Source organism: Leptonychotes weddellii, chromosome 1 (genome assembly GCF_054177405.1).
Source record: "Leptonychotes weddellii isolate Sample4059 chromosome 1, ASM5417740v2, whole genome shotgun sequence".
NCBI lineage: Eukaryota > Metazoa > Chordata > Mammalia > Carnivora > Phocidae > Leptonychotes > Leptonychotes weddellii.
The window spans coordinates 150260924-150283276 of record NC_138369.1 but is presented as its reverse complement, the minus strand read 5'-3'; the positions used below and the strand labels follow the sequence as shown (position 1 = coordinate 150283276).

General features: G+C 34.0%; 1 protein-coding gene across 3 annotated transcripts in view; it reads left to right on the top strand.

Moving 5' to 3' along the window:
* The window catches only part of TBC1D23 (TBC1 domain family member 23), a 54371-nt gene that overhangs the window by 17358 nt on the left and 14660 nt on the right, over positions 1-22353 (top strand). For 2 of the 3 annotated variants that reach the window (XM_081797920.1, XM_081797911.1), the window contains exons 3-13: positions 3557-3668; positions 5030-5135; positions 6108-6312; positions 8866-8989; positions 11806-11930; positions 12022-12068; positions 12908-13011; positions 14352-14474; positions 15818-15910; positions 18133-18303; positions 20669-20711. In XM_081797920.1, the coding sequence (XP_081654046.1) occupies positions 3557-3668; positions 5030-5135; positions 6108-6312; positions 8866-8989; positions 11806-11930; positions 12022-12068; positions 12908-13011; positions 14352-14474; positions 15818-15910; positions 18133-18303; positions 20669-20711 (1253 nt within the window). Of the gene's footprint in view, positions 1-1055; positions 1194-3556; positions 3669-5029; positions 5136-6107; positions 6313-8865; positions 8990-11805; positions 11931-12021; positions 12069-12907; positions 13012-14351; positions 14475-15817; positions 15911-18132; positions 18304-20668; positions 20712-22353 lie in introns of all 3 variants that reach the window. The other variant, XM_081797930.1, reaches the window with a different exon arrangement.

Below are 22353 nucleotides of genomic sequence, written 5' to 3'. Positions count from 1 at the left end.
GGTATACGTTAAAAAAAGAAGAGAGAGATGAACTAAATCTTGTTTTCATCTTGTGTTTGGAATATATACAATTAAAGTTTCCATCAGTTTTTTAAATTATAGGGAAAAGAAGTTTTTAGAACATGGTTGGGGAAAAACAATTTAGAAAATAGTGTAGGGGCACCTGGGTGGCTCAGTTAGTTAAGGGTCTGACTTCAGCTCAGGCCAAGATCTCAGGATCCTCGGATCAAGCCCTGCATCAGGCTCCCCATTAAACGGGAGCTTACTTCTCCCTCTTCCTCTGCCCCTCCCCCTGCTTGTGCTCTCTCTGTCTCTATCACAAATAAATAAATGAAATCTTAAAAAAAAAAAAGTGTAATATATAGTCCCCCCCAACCCCCGTGGCAGATTTTCTATGACTTTTTAACTTTTAGGAGCACAACATATATAATCTAGTTGCTTTTAAAAATTATAATTTCAAATGGATTCATTGTATGGCTTACTCATAAAATAATTATGTACAGAATTTCAAATTGAATTTATTAATCCTAGAAGCATTTAGAAATCCATATTTAATTTGGTAGTGCTTGAAAATTCATGTCCCCCTCTCCCACCACCATGCCCTCTTAACTTGCATTGTGCAAATGCTTCCGTATGCTAGAAGTTACCATTTGGTTGAAGAAGAAAAATCTTACTTAGTTGGTAGCTTGAATAAGCATTAAATTAACTTCATATGAATGTAGTTACGTTGTTTGCCTTGCTATAATTCTAAAACAACTTGGGTTACAATGCTTAGATTAGGTGATTTTTCCACAGAACATCAGGTGAGGGGATATTCTATTATGTTTTATTTAGGTTTTGAAAATATGTTATTGATGACTCATCAGCAGTAATCTCTAGTATTATACTAATAAATATGGTTTCAGTGTCACAGAACTGGGAAGAGACGCATTTCTGTTACTCTGCAACCCCAAAGCTTTGAATTTATTTTGCCATGAACCTTCTGAGCAAAGTAGACAATTATTTTTCAGACTTAACTAGGATAAATGGACAAGGCCTGTACTTTTCTATTTTAGGACCTGCCTGAATGTGTAGTACATTTCTACCAACCTTTAGCTTGTGAGGTCAGTAAGAAGCTACCATCATCAAAGAAGATTTAAAAAACCACAAAATACCCAATCATACTCCACCAGACATGCATCTTGCTTTTGAATGTAGGTGTTGCTTATTCAGAAGTAGGAGGAAACTTGGTTTAGGGGAAGGAAAATTCTATTTGAGAGCTAAGTGCCATAGAGTTCCTGTGTCTTGATAGGAACTTGAGCCTTACATGAATTATTTAACTTCACTATTTTCAACTCTTTTCCTAATTTTACAAGTGCATTTGTAATGTTGAAGGTCTGATAACTGAACTTTTGAATACCTTGTTCAGAAGATAATGTTACTTTTAATTATTTAGTTTGTGAGAAATTCCTTTTAGTACTTAAGTTGGAGCATTTTCTGGTTTCTTGCTTATGGTTGTACTGCTGGAGACCACGTTTATGGTTCCCTGGGGGCAGTATCAAAGAATCCAACAGCAGCTGTATCAACAGGGATGTGCTTGTACATTATTATGATTTAAAAAGTATGTTGAGGGTTGGGCATTTTGCCCCAAAATACTGACTTTTTTGTCTGGAATAGTAAGGGATTTGGCAAGGTTACTTCAAAAAGAAACCCAGGATTTTTGCACTGAAAAATGGAAAAATTCTAGTTCTTCATTTATTTGGTAGAAGAATTCCATCTTATGCAATGGTGTTTTCAGTTCATTTCCATACTTAATCATTAAAAATATGGCATTTATTCATCAAAGATCACATTAAATTTTGCTTCACGGTCACCAACAATTTTCAAATTCTAACAGGTGCTCTCGTACATTTTGGCCAGAAGATAATAGATATAAACCCCATTCTTTATCAACTTACAGTCCTGCATAATTTCTCAACAGCAGACTTGAAATCTCTTTCCCTCACTTTCTCCTCCAACACTTTGGTGACCATAGAGCAAAAGAACAAGATGTTTCTTGTGTGGCTACTAGTTATCTTCTTGTTCTTACGAATTTGTAGTAGTTTTGTTAAGAAATCTCTCAAATTTGATCACTACATTTGTGTTGAATATGATCCCAAATGATTACATTTTCATTTAATTCCTTCCTCTTAAGAGGGCAACACTTTAGTAAATTTATACATTTAGGGGCACCTGGGTGGCTCAGTTGGTTAAGTGTCTGCCTTCGGCTCAGGTCATGATTCCAGGGTCCTGGGATGGAGCCCCATGTTGGGCTTCCTGCTCAGCGGGGAGCCTGCTTCTCCCTCTCCCTCTGCCTGTCGCTCCCCCCTGCTTGTGTTCCCTCTCTCTTTCAAATAAATAAAATCTTAAAAAAAATTTATACATTTAAACTAGTATTTTTGGAATCTTATCATTAAGGGAGATTAACCTTGTCTTATTGAGAGAATGTGGAATGGGAGTAAATTATTTTTCTCAAAACCACCTATACACACAAAAATGTGACAAAATCTTGGTTTCCTGATTGTAGTGGGAGACTGCCTTTTGGGCTGCTTTAAAGAATTTTAGAAATTGTCTGGCTGAGTTGTGGATTTTTATTTGTATAGATTTTTTTATGTATTGTATATTAAAATAATAAAGAGTGAAACTTCAGCTTTTGAGAATTCTGGGGGAATTCCTTATTTTAAGTGGTTATTTTGTGGCTAAAAATCAATTCATAACATTTGTGAGAGTTTTTTTAAAATATATTCTTCTTAACTATATACAAACAAAATTTATTTCGTGTTTAATTTTCTTTTTAAACATAGTAGACTGAGCATAACTGCTTGATGATTGTATTGTTTTGCTTTATAATACAGTGATGCCATTAGAGCTTTTTTGTTCTTCTAACATTAATTGGACACTGTAAGCCAGGCACTGCCCTAGGCATGATGTTATGTACTAACTATTCCCATACTGCAGTGCTTTGAATTCTTGGCTGGATTTCATGATTTCTCCTCCTTGCCACCATTGAACATAATATTAAGAACATAAATTCTGGAACCCAACTGTTAAAGTTTGAATCTTGGCTCTAGTACTTACTTGATAAGTGATCATAAGCTGTATAACTCCTCTTTGCCTCAACTTTTACATATGTAAACTGGGGCCAGTGATGATTGTGGTTACTTCATAGGGTTGTTGTGAGAATTAAAAAAACACAGGCACAGTGTTTGGAACAGTGCCTGGTACAAAGATAGTGCTATATAAAGTGTTAGTCATTACTATTACCACGAATAGTTGCTATTATTGTGACTTTTCAGTGCTGTCAGCTTGCTTGCCCTGTCTTCTCTTTTTAAATTTCTTTAATCTTGTTAGAACTAAATGCAAAGTAAGAGTCAATTGCACGAAACCTGAGGTTCCCTTTCAAGCAGATAAAATGCCGTGTATGCTTTGACATTACATTTTGGCTGCTGAGAACCTTCTTTTCATAGACACAATCTTTGACAGGCCATGCTTATAAAATAAGAAGTAAAACTGATCTATTAAGGACTTGTTTTTTTAGGGAAAAAGATCTTGAAGAAGCTCTGGAAGCAGGAGGTTGTGATCTTGAAACTTTGAGAAATATAATTCAAGGGAGACCACTGCCTGCTGATCTGAGGGCCAAAGTTTGGAAGGTAACTGGAAACTAAAACTTAATCACTTAAGAATAACATTTGAGGATTTTTATGTTCAGTTGTTTAAGCTGCAGAAAACTTTATCATCTTATGAGCTTGCTGCATCTAGAGAATTTATTGAATAGTGCAACTTACTGAAATGTGTGTTTCTGTCATGTTTGGTTATTTAATAATTTAGGTTTTAAAAGACAGTGTTTTTCTTTTGTAGTTATTAAAAATGATGTTTATGAAGATTGTTTTATGAAATGGGAAAATGCAGCCAATGAGTAAAATAAGATTTATAATAGCAGCTGGAATTACCTCAGCTATGTTAAAGACAAGGTGGGGAGGGGACATAGGTCTCTCTGGGTGTTGGAATTATAGGATATTTTACTTTGCTTTATTTTCCTCTTCAGCTGTTCTCCAGTGCATGTGTATTACCATTTTTTTAAATTTTAAATTACGATTTGTTATGACTGCAAAAGAAATACTCATCTTTGTTAAAATATATAAGCATAGGATAAGATAAAAATCATCTGCTGTCTATCACCTAGGTAAAACACATAATTATGTCTTGGTATATATCTTTTTATTTTTTTCTTCTCTGCACATATATATGTAACAGAAATGGAATTATAACTGTATATAGAAGTCTGAATGTTTTGTTATAGAAATTGAAAACACAAAAGTGGAGACTTGTATAATGAACCCCCATGGCCTATCACTTAGCTTTAACTGTTAACATTTGGAAAATCTTGTTTGATTAGCATCTCCATCTTTTCCTCCCTACTCCACCCACTGGATTATTTTAAAGTAAATCCTTGGTAGAACACTAAAATACTTTACTATGAAAGTCTAAAAGATAAAGACTTTTAAAATAACCATAATACCATTAAACTGAAAAAAAACAGTGAATCCTTAATGTGTCCTCACATGTCTGAAGGGATAGGGGCTCCTTCTGGGGTCTCTTTTATAAGGATACTAATTCCATTATGAGGGCTCCACCCTCATGACCTAATCACCTCCCAAAGGCCTCATCTCTAAATAACATCATATTGGGGATTAGGTTTCAACAATGAATTTTGTGGGGGGACACAAACATTCAGTCTATAGCATTGATGATGTTTGCTTGAAATAAATTTATATATGCTATTCACTAGATTGGTATGAAGTAGTAAAATTTAATATAGGAAGATTTAAAATAATTGTGTTCATTGTGATCTGACTTAAGGGATCAACATTTGGTGGAGCATAAGTACATTACTTTGTAATCTTAGAAGTATGCATTATTATTTCTAAATTCAGGACTTTCCATTATTACAGCGTTTTTTCCAAGAATGAGAAATGACATATGAAGCTAGTTGCTTTTACCTTTCTTCCAGATTGCTCTAAATGTTGCAGGAAAAGGTGATAGTTTGGCATCATGGGATGGTATTCTAGACTTGCCAGAACAGAATGCTATTCACAAAGATTGTCTTGAGTTTATTGGTAAGTTTAATAATTGTTTTCAAACAGTGAAAAATTCGAAAATAATATTTTGAGGTAAAGGAGTTACCCTATTAGTATCATCTTGTTATAATTTGGGATATGTTGTATTTGTGAAGGGCTGATAAATAGTTTTAGAACTTCTCTTTTGAAATTCTTATGAAGTAATGTCTAGTATTTTTAAAAAGGAGAGTCCAATTTTTAGGGTCTTTTTTTTTTTTTATTATATGTTCAGTTCTTCAGGTACCTTTACAGTTTTAAAATTGTTTTTTGTGTAAAGATCTGTATGATTGTATATAGTCTCCACATTAAAGGGGTCTGTGTTCCAAAAGTTTATCTATACATCATAGGTAATGATCTGCTATAAAAAAACTATTGTCAGTCATGAGTGAAAGATTTCCAATCACTCGACAAGGTCTTTTTCAAGATTAAATGAATTTAGTTTGTATTTTTAAATTCATCTACAGTCTTTGGTGTCTTTCTGTTGCTCTTTCATCACATTTTAGTTAAGGTTTGATTAGATAAGCTTTTGTGTACTAACCACAGCAGAAACATTATTGCTGGTGTGTGCAAAGGAAAGGGAATTTGGTAGTAGAGAATGAATCACCTTCCCTGACAAAGCTATAGCGGCAGCTGCCCATCATGGGGTAGATGATAATCTGTTGTTTAGAAAAAACCCTTTTTGCTTTCCAGGAATATGGGTTAAGCCTATCTTTCCTACCTTTCTACTTCAGATTATCCATTCTTTGTTTAACATATATATATAGGTTAAGTATTATTGAGTTAGTAAATATCGACTAGCTAGTAAATATTGGATAAGTATAAGGAAACATGTGCTTTCATGTAGTTTTATTTTGTCCTTTTCATGCTCCAAATATATTAAGATAGTATCATATGTTTGTAAACAAGTGTTATGTGCAATAATGAAGTTTCTAACAGGCCCTTGGCAACTTAATTTTGACACTTCTTTTCTAGAACAGCTTTCAGTGCCAGAAGAGAAGGCAACAGAATTACTTTTGGATATTGAATCTGTAATTACCTTTTACTGTAAATCACGTAATATTAAATACAGCACATCCCTTAGCTGGATACATCTACTGAAACCGTTGGTGCATCTTCAACTGCCACGCAGCGATTTGTACAACTGCTTTTATGCTATCATGAATAAGTACATTCCCAGGTAAAATACGATTTAGTTATAATAGTTTAAAAAATGAGGAAAGGTCTAGTTTGCTTTGAACTAAAGTTGTTAGATTTACTTTGGTGGTAAAGTAAGAGGTTCAAATAATTTTTAGGGTTGTTTGAGTCTTAATGGTTATTTGACTTTATTTTTGTGGTTATAGACATTTTTTAAAGGATTCTTCAGTTAAGAATTTATGCTTGTAGAGTTTATGCCAATTTTTTCGTAGTATCCCTATTTTAATTTCTTTCCTTATAAAATAAAAATAACATTATAATGTCTATATGGAATGTAAAATTTTTAGAGTGCTTCCTTAAGTGAAGTGCTGGTATTATAGCTTGGAGTGTAATCTTGGATATGCAGGCATTGAACAGGTAATTAGAAGTGTGCTGAGTGTTAGGAAGATGAAATATAGAATGCTATGGGAATTACTTTTTTTCGGTGGGAGGGGCAGAGGGAGAGGGAGAGAATCTTAAGCAAGTTCCACGCCCAGCGTGGAGTCTGACACAGGGCTTAATCTCAACAACCCTGAGATCATGACATGAGCCTAAATCAAGAGTTGGACACTTAACTGAGCCACCCAGGTGCCCCTAGAATGCTATTGGAATATTTACTGAGGGTGACCTAATTTGCCCTGGAGGTCAGAGATGGCTTTTTTGGGCAAGTGACGCTTAGGCTGAGAATAGATAGGTAGATGTTTAGATAGTTGAGGTGGGGGGGGGCGGTGCAGGGAGGCTGGGGAAGGGAGTACAGGGACTGCACTCATGAGGCCAGAGAGAATTCTTGTACTTCCCAGTGCTGTGGATCAGGTAGTCAGGATTTCAGAACCAAAAGGAACTTTTGACATAACCTAGACCAGTGGTTTGGCCACACAGTGAACTGTGGATGCACATTGGAATCATTGAGGGAGCTCTGAAAAATCCTGCGGCCTGTTTGTGTACCTGATTATCAAATCTCTGAGCAGGGCACCCAGGCATCATTGTTTTTTCAGAGCTTCTTAACTGACTGCAATATGTAGCCAAAGTAGAGATCTACTATTCTGGAGCTTGGTAGTTAAATGACTACCATTTTTTACTGCTTTCTGTGACAACACATTATACTAAATGCAGGTGCTTTGTGTGTTTTCTCATTTAAACAATGGCCACTGAAGGGTAGTTATCCCTGATTTACAACTACAAAAACTGAGGCAAAGAGAGATTAAAGACCTACTCAGGATTACACTTCTGGTGTATGTTTGAGTCAAGTTTTGAACCTAAGTGTGGATGGTCACCTGTGCTTTAACTAATACAGTTCTTCTGAGGAGGAGGTAATCTTGCCAGTTTGAATCCGGTTCTGTCTCTGGGCATCTGAATTAACAACCTAGGGCTTTCTCTACAAAACATCCCTGTCATTTACAGTATCAAAAAAATGGTAGATAGAGGTTCATTCCAAATCCTGGCATTCATCTCTGAGATGAATGTGGGAATTTTTCAGTATTCCCACTTAAATAGCATTTGCCAGCATTCTTTATCAGAGTGCTTTTATGTCAAAATTGTGACATTCATTTCATTAGCTTTTTCACATGAAGCGTTTTACTTCATTTCAGTTGCTTTACAATTTGTTTTTTTAGAGACTCTACCCATACCAAAATACCACTTGTCGAAATACCAAATTATATATAGTGAAGTGTAGTATGGCATGGTCGTTTAACGCAGTTTCTGTGTAGAGGTCTTAACTGACTTCTGTGATCTTGGGTGAGCTACTTGCCCACAGCTAAGCCTCAGTTTTCTCATCTGTAAAATGAGGGAAAAAATAGTAACTATTTCATAGGGTTGCTTGTAAAGATAAAATTAGATAACCTTGTAGAGTGCCTGTTACAGTGTCTGGCACATGATATTTTCTCAATAAATACTTTTATTGAGATGGCCTGTACTTGGAGCTGTTTACATTTTTATTGAATCATTAGATACAAGGGAAGAAGAAAAGAAATAGTACACTTGCTTCATAAAGTGTTTTGTACCTCTTGGAATTCATTCTGAGCACTAGTACCCAGGCCATTTCAACAGCTTCTAAGGCTCTGGTCCAGTATTTTGTTCACCTGTGGCCATTTCACACTTTTACCTTTGTTAAAGGACATTCCTACTTGAATATGTTAACTGTGGAGCTAACCAGAAGCCTTCCTAAGTTTCCTCTTATTTGGTAGGGAAGAAGAGGGCTGGACTTCTTTGGAACTCTGTAGATATCCTTTTGGGATCCAGAACTTATCAAAATAACCTAAATGGTACTGCTGTTTTCAGTGGTCCCTGCAGTCCTTTTGTTTGAGTGCTACCTGGGTTTACCTGGAGAGAATCTCCCTAGAGTTAGCTGTAGACCTACTGTTTCTACAAACTTTCTGTCAAGTCGAGTATATTAGGTGTTCTGAACCTGATTGTATCAGATAGGCTTTGTTATGAATGCTGTGAAGTTCAGGTGTTTTGGGGGTGGGGGGAAGAAGTGGGTATTGCAGGAGGACTGGTTACTAGTATGACCATTTCTGACCCATTAATGCAAAAACCTTGCCTTTCTTTCTTTTAGGGATTGTTCTCTGAAGGGAAGACCATTTCATCTTTTCCGATTACTCATCCAATATCATGAGCCTGAGCTTTGTTCTTTTCTTGATACAAAGAAAATTACTCCAGACTCCTATGCACTCAACTGGGTAATAAAGTGAAAGTAGGAACACTTAATGAAAAATAGCTTTCTATTAAACTATAGTTAGGTTTTTTCTTTTCCCAAGGAAGAGAAATAAATATACTAAATTATAGACCATTATTACTTAAACCAAAGGAGTAAAATTTTTGGCACTTCAAAAATTGGTTTTTTAGCTCTTGCCTATGTTCAGATTATTTAAAATGAAGTTTAGCCTTTGGTTGTTTTACATATATCTCACATATATTACCTGTATATGTGCTATATATAATATATTTGAGATAGCTGTATATAATATGTGCAAAAAATGCATGTAATGTATGTAAATATGTGATAAGGATCAGTTCACTTTAGAACTTTGTGTGATTAAATTGTTGATGGTGTGTATAAAAATTGATACCTAATCATAAGGAAAATGTCTTAAGATTGTCAAATGATCAGTTTAAAAGAATATAAAGTACATCTCAGCTCTGTTATTCTATATATTTTCAGTGGGAAGTTTTATTATTCTAGGTCAGTGGTTTTCAGACCTTTTGGTGTCAGGACCTCTTATACTCAGTATCTATTTAGGATCCATTATGTTGGTTAGAAATTAAAACTAAGAAATTTAAAATATTCATTTAGAAGTAGTGGTAAATCTATTACATGTTAACATAAATGGCCTATTTTTCTAATGCAAAATAACTGTATTTTCCAAAAGAAAATTAGTGAGAATAGTGACGTTGTTCTATATTTTTGTGAATCTCAGTATTTGGCTAGATCACAGATAGGTAGATTCTCATATCTGCTGCTTTATTCAATCTGTGATGATACTACAGTTCATGTAGCGTTCAGAAAAGTATTGTTCATTTGTGAGAAAATGAGTATGAAAAAGGCAATTAAAGTTTATATATCATTATGAAAATAGTTCTGACTTCATGGACTCCCCTGTAAATACTCTTGGGGACTTCTAGGGCTCCTTAGACTACGCGTTGAGAACCTCTCTTCTAGATTAACTTGACAATTTTTCTAAACAGTGATTGGGTGCTGGAAGAATGTATATTCAGAAATTAAACATATTCCTTGATCATGTCTTAACCTAACTTTTCTTCAGAAAGGATTCCTTTCTGCCACTTATTAACTATGTGATTTAAGACACTTAGCCTCTGAGCCTCAATTTCTTTATCTGTAAAATGGCAATAATAATAATAGTACCTATTTTGGAGGGTGATGGGGTAAGTAAACAATCAAGAAATGGTACTTAGAGAATTCTAACTGGTTTCAACTCTGGCATATTAAATCTCAAACTGCAGCAGCCTACTCTTTAGTTCTAAGTCACAATCTTGTTGCTTTGAGTTAAAATAATAAAATACCTGTAAAATTATGGTTTCTCTGAGATACACGTTTTGCCATTCAATGTACTTATTTGTGTTGAAGTGAAAACTATTTCTCTTAAGCATTCTGATATCTAACAGAGGTCTCTCCTGTCACTTCTGCCATTTCTGTTGCCAGATCTCTGAATTAGTCCTCAGTGCTGGTAGCAGATTTTGACTAAGTACTAAAACAACTGTTCTGTCAGTGCCCCAGTTTGTTCTTGCTACTAGTATCATGTCTATGGAATGGAGTCCTTTTTTTTTTTTTTTTTTTTTTTAAATCATGAGATGAAACAGTTAAAACCAGTTCCTAAACCTTGAGGAGCTGTAACTGTGAGCAATGCAGGGATAGCTGTAGTTTGGCTACGTGAGTTACTGATGATCATATATTGTGATTGTTTGTATGTACATATTTGGTATTTGTAATAGTAATCTTATTTGTAATAGTAATTTTTGAAACAACAAAAAACATTAGTAGCATTATATATTTTAAAAACTTTGTGGTCAAGTGTAATGGCAGTTAGCTGGCTGTGGAATATCAGGTCATTTTTCTAGTGCAAACACCACCACTCACCATCTCTGTGAGCTTGGGAAGGTTATTTAATACCAGTCTATTTCCTCACCTATAAACTGGGAGAAAAATGTCAACTTTGAAGCCTGTTATGAGAATATTTAAAATAAGTGATAGCTAATAAAGGATATGTGACAGTAGTTTAGTACTGAAATATGCACTAATGTATATGTTCCCATTAGCCATTAAAAATGTTTTAAATTTAAACCTCTAGATGGAATTGTTTCTGTATCTAATGAAAATTGAATACTTTAAAAATATCACTGAGCTTATGCAATTTAAAACACAGGCTCTAGAGAAACTTAAACAACTCTTTTATTTGAAATAGAAAACCACAGAGCTCCTGAAACATTGAGGGATATAAATTTGTCTCTTCTATTTCAAATGATGGACAAGTAAGCTTTGGCAGCAATTCACCATTATATTGTCATTAAAACTTTTCTCTATGTTCTTAAGTTACCATGTTTGATCCTTGCAGTTACCTTATAAGTTAAGTACCATAAAAATTATGCTAGTTACCCTTATAGTGGTAGCTATATTAGTTGTTATGCTATGGCAGGTAGGTCCTAGTTACTTTAGTTACTCTAGGTTAATTATCTCTCTCTTCCCAACAGTGGTAGAAGAAGGGTAGCAGTATTCCTCTTTTTTTTTTTTTTTAAAGAAGTAGAAATGGAAGCTTTAGAGGTTAAGTAATGTGCCTTAAGTCACACAGATAATAAGTGGCTTCATTGTGCCTTGAATCCACATATTCTGCCTTTGCATTACATACAGTAAAATTAAGCTACACATTAAGTATCAGGTGCAGATAATTTGATGTAATGTTACTTACACATATGCTTTCATACTTTTAAAAGAACAGGTCATTTCCAGTGGTTTATGTCTCATTTCATTTCCTGATTACAGCTTGGAAGCCTTTTTGCATGTTACTGTTCCATTGAAGTCACTCAGGCAATGTGGGATGGATATCTACAACAAGCAGATCCATTTTTTATTTATTTCTTAATGTTAATAATCCTTGTTAATACAAAGTAAGTATCAAGTTGCTTAGATTTTTCTCCTTTCTATTCTCAGGGTGCTCTGTTAATATTTAACTCAAATCCATTTGTTTCTTTTTTACAGAGAAGTTATTTTAGCACAGGAGTCAGGCAGCAAAGAAGAAGTTATCCGTAAGTATCACTTAACGTAGAGAAAATATTTCAAGTCGCTTTATTTTCTAAAACTCAGGTTCTTCATCTATAAATTTAAGAGATTAGTCTACAGAACTCTGAGGTTTCATTCAACTCATACACACTGCAGGTGCAAATCTTTTTTTTTTTTTTTTTTGCAAATCTTGAAGACTATTTTCTTTCCATTTTGCATCCTTGTTCATTTCTTCCATGTTTTTTCACTCTTTCAATTCCTTTCATATACTGTTACTTTGGTTTCATTGTTCGTATCAAATGCCCTCCTCTCTCTCCCCTCTTTCCTTTCTTCTTCCTTTTTCCTTAATTTACCTTTGCATACTCAGATTTCATAATTATTTCCATTGTGGAAATTAGGTTCTTTTGGGTTCTCCCCATTCTAGCATTCACAGAGATTAAGTTACTTCTTCTCTATATTGCCTGCCACCTTGTACTGTTTGTATTGTGGTGTTTTATCTTGCTACATTACAATGATTTATTTTTACATTTCTCACACAAGACAGAGTTCCTTAGGTCAGGAACTCCAGGGGCCCTGGCAGTTAACATGTGTTTGTTAAATAAATCACAGTACTGCCATCAAGGCTAATGAATTTGATTTGATTGCCTGAACCTATCTTACACTAACAGCAGAATTGCATTACCAGTTTCAGCTCTTTTGGGGAACTCTGCTTCTCCTCAAACAGTTTTAAAGGCATTGCTGTTAAGATTCCATTTATGTAGTTTTTATTATGTTGAAGATACTCCAGCTTTGATATGTAAATAATGTTCATGATTGTATTCATCACAATTTTAAAAATGTTCTCATATCTATAATCTTTTTTCAGAGTTCTTGGAAAATACTCCATCCAGTTTGAATCTAGAAGATGTAGAAGATCTCTTCTCTCTGGCTCAGTATTATTGCAGTAAAACACCAGCTTCTTTCAGGAAGGTAGAAGACAAGAAATAACCAGCTTCAGTATTTCACATTTTGTACATTGTTTTATGGTTTACGTTGTGTCTACTTAAGTTAAAATACTCTAGGTTGTCACTCTTTTCTTTCTTTTTATGTGTTGCAGTTTTATGTGATTTTTCACTGTAAATACTCTCCCTACTAGAGGAACAGACAAATTTAAAAAGATAGTATACAGATATGCTAGGAACTATTTCATTTCTACTCTATTAGTTACTTCTGATCATGAGAAAATTGAGATATTTCTTAAGTTAGTGCTTTCTTGACTTTAAAAATTTCAAAAATCTGATGGAGGATGTATAATTATGCCTCCTTTATCTGGAGTTCAGCTTTGTGCAATTTTAGTGATGCAGAGCTGTCTCATGAACAAAAAAGGGTCCCTTAGCTGCACAGAGACTTAGAACCTTTCTCAAGTGCTTTCAAGTGAAAGGACACCAGATTAGAAACATGAGTGGTGTGAGTTCCTAGAAAGTAAAACTCCGAGAAGCAAAAGCTAATAGTGGAGGAGGCACAGAAGTACCATTTATAAAGTAAATGGGTTTGTCTGTGACCTCAGGTGCCCGTGAGAGCATTATAGTCTTTTATTCGTTTTTTTTTAGGCGTTCTACCATAATGATTGCTTGTTGGTGGTCATGTCACTGAAACATCAAGATGAGGTTAAATTATGTTCAGTGTAATACGTTTCAGAAGGCAGACAAGAGAAACCTTTTAAAAACATTTCCCCTGAAACTAATTAATTAAAAAAGAGATTCATTTCTAGGGACTAATTTCAGCTATTTTAATAATTGCCTTATGTAGACCACCTCAGTTCCTAACAATGTCAAACAAGTCAGATGATGGGGTTGTGGTTTAGGATGCTGGATGAAAAAGAAGTCTTTCAGTCTTTTAAGAGGAACAGCTTTTATTCTTCAGACATAGTAAATAATCTGCACTAGCAGTTGCTAATTAAATCAGGCTGTAGATCAGTGTATTACATAATTTTTGCCTTTTGTTTTTATTATGTTAAAATATGAAAAGTTATAACCATTTTTAAAGTTTAATATTTAACTACAGGTGATATAGAAAATAGCTGTGTAGAATGTTTTATTTTTTCACAGTCTTACCTTGTGTGAACTGTGACAAGGACTTTGTATATAGCCTTTTTGTCGCCTTTGGCCTGCAATATTTGAGATGATATAATATTAAGTTTTAAAAGTCACATGACTCAAGAGTGTTATGTAATTATTTTACCTTTCATCATGGTTTATTAAGAATATTTTTTGGAAGAAAGATTAATTTTGTTTTTCTTTGTGATGTTTTAAAAATTTCTCTTCAAACAGGATAATCACCATCTATTTGGTAGTACTTTGTTGGGAATCAAGGATGATGATGCAGATCTGAGTCAGGCTCTTTGTCTGGCCATCTCGGTGTCAGAGATCCTTCAAGCAAATCAGCTTCAAGGGGTAAATAAAGAAAACCCACAGTTGTCAGAGGAATGCCCCTTTTAAATGCAAGGAACCAACATTTCCTCCCTGTTTGTGGATTCCCACAAAATTAATTTACTGCAACAATGTAACTGTTGCTTTTTTGAATGATTAATGTGTTGCCAGCTTGTGTGTTATTTTAGTTGTCAATAATTATTCTTGACAACTATTTTTGTAAATTGCCAAATCTTATTTCATTTTTTAACAAAACAACTGAGTATTGTATAAAGTACTTAAAATGGTGAATTTAGCGTTTAATAGTTAAATTCTGGGTAATTATACAGCTAATTGAATTAGGTGGTCTGATGCCATAGAGCATATAACAAAGGAGAATTGAGGATATACCATAATTTTCTGTCTACTGCTATCTTCATAAAAATCTAGTGAGCCAGTGTTTTCAGTATATGTTCTTTATTACTATTAGTGGAAGAGTTAACATGGATATGTGTATTTGGAAGGTGGGGTGTATTTCCAAGATGGAGGGAAGAAGTATGGGCATGGAAAGACAGGTGTTTTATAATATTTTTAAAACAAACATTTCACATATTTTTCTTATTAGAACTAGTTTTTTGTTTTTTTTTTTTAAAGATTTTATTTATTTATTTGAGAGAGAGAAAGTGAGCATGAGCTGGGGAGGGACAGAGGGAGAAGCAGACTCCCCGCTGAGCAAGGAGCCCGACGTGGGGCCCGATCCCAGGACCCGGAGATCATGACCTGAGCTGAAGGCAGACGCTTAACTGACTGAGCCACCCAGGCGCCCCTTATTAGAACTAGTATTAAAAAAACAAATGAAAAGCTGTAACCCAGTTTAAAGATCCTCATGTGAATTTCTTCAGCTCAGACTGGCTTTGCAGAACTTCCTCTCATCCCAAGATGTTTAGTTCCTATATGTATTGAATTGCTGGCAACTTGTGGACTTATTTGCAGAAATAGTAACTGTATCTAGATCTGTGTTTATAACTATGTAGTTTTTAAATATATATTTAACATGATACACATTAAAATTTTAAATTCCAACATAGTTTTATAGCTCAAACTGACATTCTCCTGCTACATATTTTAAGACTTTCTAGTCAAGAACAGTATATATAAAGTGTTTTAACTGTTGAAAATGAATATAGTTATTTAAGATCTTGAGGTTATTTTCTTGCATCTCTTCTAATTGGTCCTCCTAATTCTGTAAGATCTGTTTTTTGTTGGTTTTTTTTGTTTTTGTTTTTAATAAATCTGTTCCCTCTCCTTTGGCTAATTGTAATATTATATTGTGTGAAGTGTGACCCTCATGGCAAATTCCAGTATCTCAGATGTTGTTTTCCTCTTAGGAAGGAGTCCGGTTCTTTGTGGTGGATTGCCGTCCTGCAGAACAGTATAATGCTGGGCATTTATCAACTGCTTTCCACTTAGATTCAGATCTGGTTAGTATAAATGCTAGTTAAAATTTTTTATAAAGTAAGAGAATAAAAAGGTTTTTTTTTTTTCTTTAGTTCATAAATAAATATACATGTACCAGATTGGTACATTTTCTTTCTGCTTAAGGAGGGGTCTCTGCCCTTATAACAAAAGTATTGTTTTCAGGTTTCCTTTTCACCAGGACACTCTTTAAGTATGATAAAGGATAGATGCAAACAGTTAACTGTGGCTTACTATTGCCTACCATTGTTATGTCAGTAAATTCTAAACTTCTTACTGTGAGTTGTCTGATGTAGCACTTAGCATAGTGCCTTGCATCTAGTAAGTACTCTATAAATATAAGCTCTTACTATAATTGGGTAATTGTTCTAAAACTTTTTACTATAAGCCTTTTTTAAATCATGAGTACTTATGCATGTAATAAACTAATATTTAATAAGAGTAGTATCTGGCATATCGGTGCTCACTTGTTAAAATTGCTATCTAAGGGTCACTTTAATTAAAAGAGTAGATGAAGTAAATAATTAAATATTGTCAAAAATACTTAGAGTGGGATAGACATCATTTAAACCATTCTGGGTTATAAGAGTCTCATGGATGGTGAAGACAGAAAGAGGTGTAACCCTTTTTGCTGACTGTGTGATCTGCCCTTCTTCCCATCTCATCTGAAAAAGGTGACGCTGAGGCCTGAGAAGGTGATACTGAGGGGTTTAGGTGGTGTTGAGAGGAAACTTACGTAAAACTTACGTAAAACTCAGACAGTTTTGGGTGTTTTAAGTAAGGAAGGTGATCAAGCTTGTTTGCATCCTGAAAGTGAACCCTGAGCCTTTCTCATTTTTGACTTGTCTAGGGGGGGTTAGATGGTCCTTCTTTTATGCTTATTTAAAAATTTGCTCAAGTGATTCATGAATATTTGATTTTTTTCTTCAAAAACTCAAAAGAGTATCTCCAGAGTTATTACCAGCTTGTTTAATCTTCCAGACCTTTTAATGTATAGTTATGTATTTCTTGTTTACTTTTTTCACTAAATTTTTCACTTAACAGTTCACTTGCTTTTTCAGCAAACTGTTTCTTAGAGATCTTTCCTTTTAAGTACATTCTCTTTTTTAGTATCCCCACATTTTATCTATGTATTTATTTTTATTCTACGCCCAACATGGGGCTCAAATTCCCGACCCCACGATTAAGAGTTGCATGCTCTGACTGAGCCAGCCAGGCAATGACTGTATAGTGAACCATGGTACAGATACACCATAATTTATTGCCCAGTTGATGTACATTTGGGTTATTTTCACTTTTCTTGTAGTAAACAATGCTGCAGTTAGATCCTTATACAAGTTTTGTGAACTTGTGCAAATATTTCTGTAAAAGAGGCTTCTAAAAGTAGAACCGTTGGTTTGAAGGATGTGAGTATGTAAAACATTACTAGAAATGCCTTATTATCCTTTAAAGAGACAGAACCAGCTTACACTTTGCTGTAGATAAGAGTGTTTCATACTGTTGCATTATAGCACATTGCCAATTATTTTTTATTTTATAAGAATGATGGGTGAAAAACAGTGGTAATTATAAGTGATGTTGAGCATCTTTTTGTAAGTGTACTGTTTATTTGTATTTTGATTTACGAATTGCTTTTCTTTGTCCATTTTTCTGTTGGATTTTCACTATGCTTTTTATGTAGCCCTATTATAAGAGTTTTAACAGATTTTTGTAGTTATTGGCATATCTGTTTCCTTGAGGGAAAGAAATTAACATTTTTCATCCTTTTATCTCTAGTACCTGGAGTAGTGCTGATAAAAATGGCTTCTCCTATTTCTGTCTTCTAAAAAATATATTGTTTGCCATATAAGTGGAAACTAAAAAATACACCTTGTTTTAATGTATTGTTTTTACTTATGGACCCTTCTACTCAGTGTTAAACTTTTCTTGTCATGATACCTAATGACACCATAGCTTGTTTAAGAAACAACAAAACATTTTTTTCTTAGAATATTTTCTATGCATATTTAATCTTTCTGTGAATCTTCAACTTTTGTTCTAGTGTATTATGGGTACATTTATATACATTTCTTTTCTCTTATCCCAGCAATTTTGTTTATAAGAGCCTTTATTCCTTTGTCATTTATGGTAGCTATTTAAATTTTTTTTCCTGGAAGAATATTTCAGATTTGGAAATGTATGTCCAATACCATTTTGCCACATTTTTAGTTTTTAAAAAATTGTCTAGATGCTCCAGAATCCATCTGAGTTTGCACAATCAGTAAAATCTTTGCTGGAAGCACAGAAGCAGTCCATCGAGTCCGGCTCCATTGCTGGTGGGGAGCACCTCTGTTTTATGGGCAGCGGTAGAGAGGAAGAAGACATGTATATGAACATGGTCCTGGCACACTTTTTACAGGTATGCTGACAGAGTTTTTCAGTTTTGCTTGGTGGTTATTGCTATCACCTTTAAGAAGTTATAGGTAATTTTGTACTGTTATCTACATTGTCAAATTTATACGTAGTTTTTCTTTACAGCTTATAGGTTTTGTGTCTTCCTAAGAAAGGACTTCTCGAGATTTTTCTTACATGCTTACATGCTTATGTGATTTATTTTTTATATTTAGATCTTGAACTATCTGGAATTTATTTTTGTATAATAAATGGGGTAGGAATAAAAAAAAAATTTTTTTTTCCAGATAGCTACCCAGTTGTGCTATCAATTTGAAATTCCACCTTTCTAATACACTGAATTCCTCAGTGCATCAGGATCTATTTCTGGATTATTATGTTGTATTGCTCTTTATGTCTGTATTTTTTGCAGGAATGACATATTTCATTTTAATCTCTTTACTTTGAAATAGAATATACATGTATATTTATTCAATGCACTTAGCCACCTTTCCTTTTTGTGTTCGGATGTTGTCTTCAGCACAGCTAATTTGTATTAGTGATTTTATACAACCTATTCCTCTATCTTCTCTACAAAGCTTCACTCAGTGATGGCTCTTTCTTTACAAAAACAGTTGTTTATTAGATTATTCTTTGATAGTTTATACATTAAAGTCTTCATTTTTTATGACCCTGAACTATGGAATCAGGAAGACCATGGGCATGGTGTTGGACTAGCCACTCAAGTTGGATCCTTTTCTGTTCATGCTGTATTTTACTGGGAATTTGATTTGAGAAAATAAGTCTAAGGGAAAGAATCCTTGAAAGACAAAATCAGAGAAGGAACCAAGGTATTTGGGGAAAGGGGATTTTAAGATAATTTTATACCTTATTAAAGGAGAAATCTTTAGAAATTTACAGAAAAACAAAAATAGCAACTGAGACTCATTTTACTTATAAATTTAATTGGCCTATTTTAAAAATTCTCTAGTATAAACTATATATTGTAAGGCCTGTCACATGGCAAGAATTTGAAATACTGTGAACTTTCTTTTTATAACTCAAGTTCTTGATGTGGTTATAGAAATTTTTTCCCTAACTTTTATCATGGAAAATTTCAAACAAATTCAAAAGTAGGTGGAATTGAACCCTATAAACTCTTTATAATGACATAACCACATTATCATTATTACACTTTATTATAAAAAATCTAACTATTGTTCAGGTTTCCCTGGTTTTCCCAGGACCCAAAACAAGATGTTGCACTTGGTTGACATCTTTGAAGTCTCTTTTAATTTATAATTTCCCTTTCCTAATTTTTTTCCTTGCTGATTCGTGAGAAAAACTGGTTACTTTTTATAGAGAGTTTCCCACATTCTGATTTTGCTGATTGCATTCACATTGTGTTGTTTATCAGGTTCTGTCCCTGGTATTTCCTCTAAGTTGGTAGTTAGATCTAGAGACTTGGTGGGGGACAGGAAGTCCTGGGTGGTGTGAGCTTTCATCAGGAGGTACATACCCAGATACCTCTCTCTCTCTCTCTTTTTTTTTTTTTTTATTTGACAGAGAGACAGCAAGAGAGGGAACACAAGCAGGGGGAGTGGGAGAGGGAGAAGCAGGCTTCCCACTGAGCAGGGAGCCTGATGCAGGCTCGATCCCAGGACCCTGGGATCACGACCCGAGCCAAAAGTGGATGCTTAACAACTAAGCCCCTCTCTCTTTTTTAAGATTTTATTTATTTGAGAGAGAGAGAGCACAAGCAGGGAGAGGAGCAGAGGGAGAGCAAGAAGCAGACTCCCCGCTGAGCAGGGAGCCTGATGTGGGGCTCTATCCCAGGACCCTGGGATCATGACCAGAGCTGAAGGCAGACGCTTAACTGACTGAGCCACCCAGGTGCCCTGATATCTCTCTTCTTTATGTCTCATTCTTTCTTTGCCATTGTTTATTAGATCCATTAATTTTTGTAGTAGTTTGTAAAATGGTAACATGCTGTTATTTCTTACTCATAATTAGCTCTAATATTTGTTTTTATATTTTTTATGAGGGACACAACATATTTTGAAAGCTTTTAAAAACTACTCTAATTATATCCAAAAATATAATTTTACTGGTTTTGGTTTGACTCTTTATTATATTATTGGAACTATAATACAAATAAAATCATAATATTGTTAGTAGCTATGAAGTTGTCCCCTTCTTTCCACCCAAACACAGACCTTACAATGTATAAGGTAAATTTATGTATATCTTTTTGTCAGCTTCCAAAATGTCAAAGAAAAAGTCCAGAAATCTAATGTATAGCTTTATATTACATTTGTTAATATTTATAGAACTATGAGAGGTTTTAATTAAATTGCATTTTGGAATAACTTAAGTTCTGGTTTTTTTTACAGAAAAACAAAGAATATGTGAGCATTGCCAGTGGAGGATTTATGGGTAAGGTTTTAATTTATTAATCGCTTTGCCTCCACTTTTCAGAGGAAATTATATCACCAGACCTGATTTGGAGTGACCAAATTAGTTAATGGATAAACTCTCTCTTCAGTCATTCTATATTTTCAGAAAAGACAAGGCAAGCAGGACATATAGATAACAGACAAACACAATAGACAATTGAAATGAGCAAATATTTAATGGAAGATTATTTCAGTAGATATGTTTAATGAGCTTGTATTTGTAAAAAAGTAGCATCTAGTCTACATGATTTGTCTTTATGGAGAAGGTAGAATAGATAGGACTGGGAAACAAGGGTGGAAGAAATACTTTTCATACTCTTTCTTTTTTGTTATATTTTTATTTAATTTTTGAGCTACTTGAAAGTATTAGCTGCTAAAAAAATATGGAATGGAATAAAACAAACTGATGTTTTCAAATCTTCAGACTAATATCTGGTAATCCGGGATAGTAAAATAATTGCCAAATCTCTGCAGGCAGAGATTTGAGAATTTATGAAGGATTAGGTCAGGGTAAAAAGATTAAAAAGAGACTGTCTTTTTTACAAATGTTGTTATTTAAGAGTACAAACTTGTGACTAGTAGAAAAATAAGTCCTGGAGTACTGTAAGTATGGTGAACATAGACAACAATATTGTATTATGATAAACTTGCGAAGAGACTAAATCTTAATTATTGCCACCATAAAAAAGAAATGGTTATTAACACTACTTAAGGCAGACACTTAACGGACTGTGCCACCCAGGAGCCCCACCACTAGAATCTTGCATTATACTATATGTTAACTAGCTGTAATTAAAACAAAAACTTTAAAAATAAATAAAATGCCTATTTAAAAGCATTTGTTTTTTTAAAATTTGTTTAATTTTCCATGTGATGCAGTAGAGGTGCTAACTATTGCCGAAATGGAAATCATATTACAGTATATAAAGCAAACATGTTGTATACCTTAAATTTATACAGTGTTATAGGTCAAGTATATTTCAATTAAGAAATAAAGAGCCTTTAATAGTAAAATTAATATTTGTTGAGTAGTAGAATCATAAGTTTGAATCATGAGAGTCTCATAAGGATTAAGTTCTGACCTAATACAATCTTGTGTTATAACTTAGAATTTTTGATAGATTAGGATCTATTTATTTCCTCTTGGTCTTTGATATTAGCAAGGATTATGTTAATCTCCTACATATCATGGCCTGATAACTAACAACCTTTGAGGCTCATACCCAGAGTGATCTGCAAAAGGGGTTACTTTAATAAGTAGTGTTAAGCAAGTATTGGCCTTATGCCCAGTGTGATTTATTAGGAATTTTGACAGCATGATACAGAATTGGTTATTAAGCTTATTATCAAAAGTATCTGAAAAGCAGTCTTTATGGTATAGTCTAGGTTTTAGAAGCTTTTTTCTAATTATGGATTATTTCTTTTTCAAAAATAATCTCTCCATAGCAGTTAATACCTTCTTTACTACGGGAAAGATTAATTAGATGTCTGTGGTAAAACAAAAGCCACCATAGGTTTTCTTTTAATCCCTTATGTCATAAAAGTGTTGCTGAGATTATTTCTTAATACTTTAAAGATACCCTTCCAAAGAGGAAAACATCAAGTCTATATATAGTTATTGT